Source organism: Physeter macrocephalus, chromosome 6 (assembly GCF_002837175.3).
Source record: "Physeter macrocephalus isolate SW-GA chromosome 6, ASM283717v5, whole genome shotgun sequence".
Lineage (NCBI taxonomy): Eukaryota > Metazoa > Chordata > Mammalia > Artiodactyla > Physeteridae > Physeter > Physeter macrocephalus.
In genome coordinates, this window is record NC_041219.1 from 46507377 (window position 1) to 46511700 (window position 4324).

General features: G+C 40.0%; 1 protein-coding gene across 2 annotated transcripts in view; it reads right to left on the reverse strand.

Annotated features, from left to right (window-relative positions):
• The window catches only part of ARFGAP3 (ARF GTPase activating protein 3), a 56908-nt gene extending 54983 nt beyond the window's left edge, over window positions 1-1925 (reverse strand). The window contains exon 1 of one of the 2 annotated variants that reach the window (XM_028490692.2): window positions 1153-1925. In XM_028490692.2, coding sequence (XP_028346493.1) covers window positions 1153-1179 — 27 coding nt within the window. In that variant the 5' untranslated portion in view covers window positions 1180-1925. The remainder of the gene's footprint in view (window positions 1-1152) is intronic. The other variant, XM_028490693.2, reaches the window with a different exon arrangement.
• Window positions 1926-4324: the final 2399 nt, after the last annotated feature.

Genomic DNA, 4324 nt, shown 5'->3' on the forward strand with positions numbered 1-4324 from the left:
AGGCCCAGCGGCCATGGCTCACGGGCCCAGCCGCTCCACGGCACGTGGGATCCTCCCGGACCGGGGCACGAACCCGCGTCCCCCGCATCGGCAGGCGGACTCTCAACCACTGCGCCACCAGGGAAGCCCCAATTTAGATTTAAAATAAGTTAATCGATTAATTCAATTTTCCTGCTTAAGGAACAATAATGAAAAAACGCTGAGATACACTGGTCCAGGGGAATCTGGGTATTTTGAAAACTACTATTTTAGATTTACTGTTTTAATTTTAAATATTTAATTGATGCTAGACATAATTTTAATTTGAAATGTAGACAAATTTGATTTCCAATACTTTGAACGTTTAATGGTATGTCTAAGGGAATTCTATTTACTCAACCTATATCATTTTGGCATACCATTATAAAAACACAATGGTATTTTATATAAAGGATGATTTTGCTGGCTAGATTTATAAGGCTGACAGTTTAGCGTTTTAGTAATCAGATATACTGAATTTGTAAATGAAGTTTAAAATGTGTGAGGATACTTAACTAGGTTTGTAAATGGGGTTAAGGAAATTCGCTCTTTTAAAATTATAAATTAATTGAACACTTAAAAAGTTAGTTTTTACACAGAAATTACTAAGTTTATAAATTGATACATGATATTTATAAACTGTAATTGAAGATTTGGAAAACAGGTTTTTTAATTTGTAGATTTAATAAATTAAATAAAATTCAGGTAAAAGAAGCTAGAAGCATTCCATCTGAGTACAAAAGTCACCCTCAGATATTAAAGAACGGTATTATCATAAAGAAGTCTCCCAATTCCTCTATGCCATCACTTCCTGGTTTAATTTTCTTCAAATCACTTATCACCACCTTTTACTTTGTTTATTTACTGCTTTACTTGCTCTCTGTCTCTGCCTGTAAGGGCGGGGTCTCATTTGTCTTGTTCATCGTTGTATCCTAGCCCAGAGCTTCATGTTTATTAGGTTTTTTTAAATAGATTTCTGGATAAACAAGCGAGCTGGGTCATCCAGCTCCTAAGCCTATGTCTTTCCGCGGTCCGACAGGGCCTCCCAAACTCTTACATGGAAACGTTGAACTTCTTTACTAGTGCAACACATATTTATACAAGAAGAAAACGACAAGTCTGAAATGAACTTACTGCATTAGCATTTCCTCCAACTTGCATGCATCGCAATTGAAACCAAGACCAGTTAGAATCCAACTCTGTAGATCTAAATGGAAAAAATATTCTTAAATGTTAATACTGTTCTTCCCCATAATCAAGCCACTAAACTTTTGAGGATAAGCTTTCCTCGATCTTCAGGATCCTGAAGAATTCTAAGTTTGTGTTAACAGTGACACATGCTTCCAGGATGCTAGGACTCCAGGGTGCACAATAGTTGGTACAAGCCACTCCTGGCCCCTCTCACCCTTCCTAGAAGCCAAGGCTCCAAAAATAGATGTACTGTTTGGATTTTTTTCAGGTTGACTATCGATTTGTCTGGTATGACCCCTAACAGGAGCCTGGAGGATGCTCACAGCCTTATCATCAAGTAGAAGGACCTACTCAACATCACCACCATCAGGGAGCGGAGAAAACTCAGCTTTTAAGGCTGCTTAAGTGAAAACTGCAAGTGCCTCCTATCCCCCACCGACACCTTACGCCCTACTTACCTATAATCTAAGATCAAATCAGAGCAAGAAGAAGGCAATAACTGTAGTCCCTAACAACAAAAAAAATTCACCAAGTGATCACCGTAAAGCAAGATACGACCGCGCGACAACATTAGAAATCTTTCTATTGAATCCATAGACATGAGCAAAAGGCAAGGCTAAGCCATATTCAACACTAGCTTGTCCCACACTAACTGGAAAGGAATGTGGACATTTAAAAATGGGTATAGGTTGAACACTCTTTACAAAATGGGCAAGGTAGAAAGAAAAGAAGCTTTAGATTCACCAAAACATGTCTTTTATGCTGCCATTCCTATTTCTCTTATTTCTCTGCCTATTGGTATCATTTAACTTTTGTAAATACTAGGATCTTATTTTGAAGCCAATAGCTACCGTAAGATTAATAATAATACTAATACATATTATTATTACATATACATAGGACAAATCGCCTTCATGGTAATATATAAAAGGTAAAAATTAAACCATACTTTATAAGAAACAGATTTCTTATAAAGACAAAAAAAAATTTCTTTTTAGAATTTGATTACCAAGCAAGGTGACTAAATTATATATCTTGCTCTGAAATCCTTTCCCTGAAAGATCTTGCTTAGTCACCACATTTTCAGGTTGAGTTAGGTGCCATCCCCACCCCCCTTGGTCACAGGGTGGCAGTGAACAGCACAGTCTCTGGAGGCAGCCTGAAAGTACAAATCTCAACTCTGCCGTTACGAGCTGTACGGCCTTGGAGAAATTACTTAACCTCTCTGCACCTTACTTTCCTCATCTGTAAAGTAGGGATAATTACAGTATTATCCATTTTGCTCTCGTAGAAAGTAAATAAGCTAATATCTGAAAGGTGCTTGGCTCATAGTAAACACCACATGGCTAAAATTCTCATCACCACCATCATGATGATGATGATCATCATCACCAGTACTGCCACCATCACCATCACCACCGTCACGTTCATCACCACCACCACCATCATGATGATCATCATCACCAGTACTGTCACCATCACCATCACTGCCATCGTCATCACTATAACCACCATCAGCACCGTCACGTTCATCACCACCATATCATGATGATCATCATCACCAGTACTGTCACCATCACCATCACTGCCATCGTCATCACCATCACCACCATCACCACCGTCACGTTCATCACCACCACCACCATCATGATGATCATCATCACCAGTACTGCCACCATCACCGTCATCGTCATCACTATAACCACCATCACCACCGTCACGTTCATCACTACCACCATCATGATGATCATCATCACCAGTACTGTCACCATCACCATCACTGCCATCGTCATCACCATCACCACCATCACGTTCATCACCACCACCACCATCATGATGATCATCATCACCAGTATTGTCACCATCACCATCACTGCCATCGTCATCACCATCACCACCATCACGTTCATCACCACCACCACCATCATGATGATCATCAACAGTACTGTCACCATCACCATCACTGTCATCGTCATCACTATCACCACCATCACCACCATCATGTTCATCACTACCACCATCATGATGATCATCATCACCAGTACTGTCACCATCACCATCATTATCATCATCGTGGTGACTGTGTCACACTGTTATAAGCGGCAAGCTCCAGAGGACAGGAGTGTCCCACATTTTTCTCTCAACTCCTAGCACAGGCACATAATAGGTACCTGAATATGGGCTGACTTTAAACATTTTTTAAAGTCCTAAAATTGAGGATATACATACTCAGATTTGCTAATCTGCCTTACAACACTTTTTAAATTAATTTTTACTGGAGTATAGTTGCTTTACAATGTTGTGTTAGTTCCTACTGTACAGCAAAGTGAATCAGCTATTCGTATACATATATATCCCCTCTTTCTTAAAAAAAATTTATTTTATTTATTTATTTATTTTTGACTGCGTTGGGTCTTCATTGCTGCGTGGGGGCTTTCTCTAGTCGCGGGGCTACTCTTTGATGTGGTGCGTGGGCTTCTCATTGTCATGGCTTCTCGTTGCGGAGCATGGGCTCTAGGCGTGCGGGCTTCAGTAGTTGTGGTACGTGGGCTCGGTAGTTGTGGCACACGGGCTTACTTGCTCTGTGGAATGTGGGACCTTCCTGGACCAGAGATCAAACCTGTGTCCCCTGCATTGGCAGGCAGATTCTAAACCACTGAGCCACCAGGGAAGTCCCCCACCTCTTTTTTTGGATTTCCTTTCCATTTAGGTCACCACAGAGCATTGAGTAGAGTTCCCTGAGTTATACAGTAGGTTCTCATTAGTTATCTATTTTATACATAGTATCAATAGTTTATATATGTCAATCCCAATCTCCCAACTCATCCCACTACCCCCTTTCCCCCCTTGGTGTCCATACGTTTGTTCTCTATGTCTGTGTCTCTATTTCTGCTTTGCAAATAAGATCATCTATACCATTTTTATAGATTCTACATATATGTGTTAATATACGATATTTTTCTCTTTCTGACTTATTTCACTCTGTATGAGTCTCTAGGTCCATTTATGTCTCTACAAATGACCCAATTTCGTTCCTTTTTATGGCTGAGTAATATTCCATTGTATATATGTACCACATCTTCTTTATCCATTCCTCTGTTGATGGACATTTAGG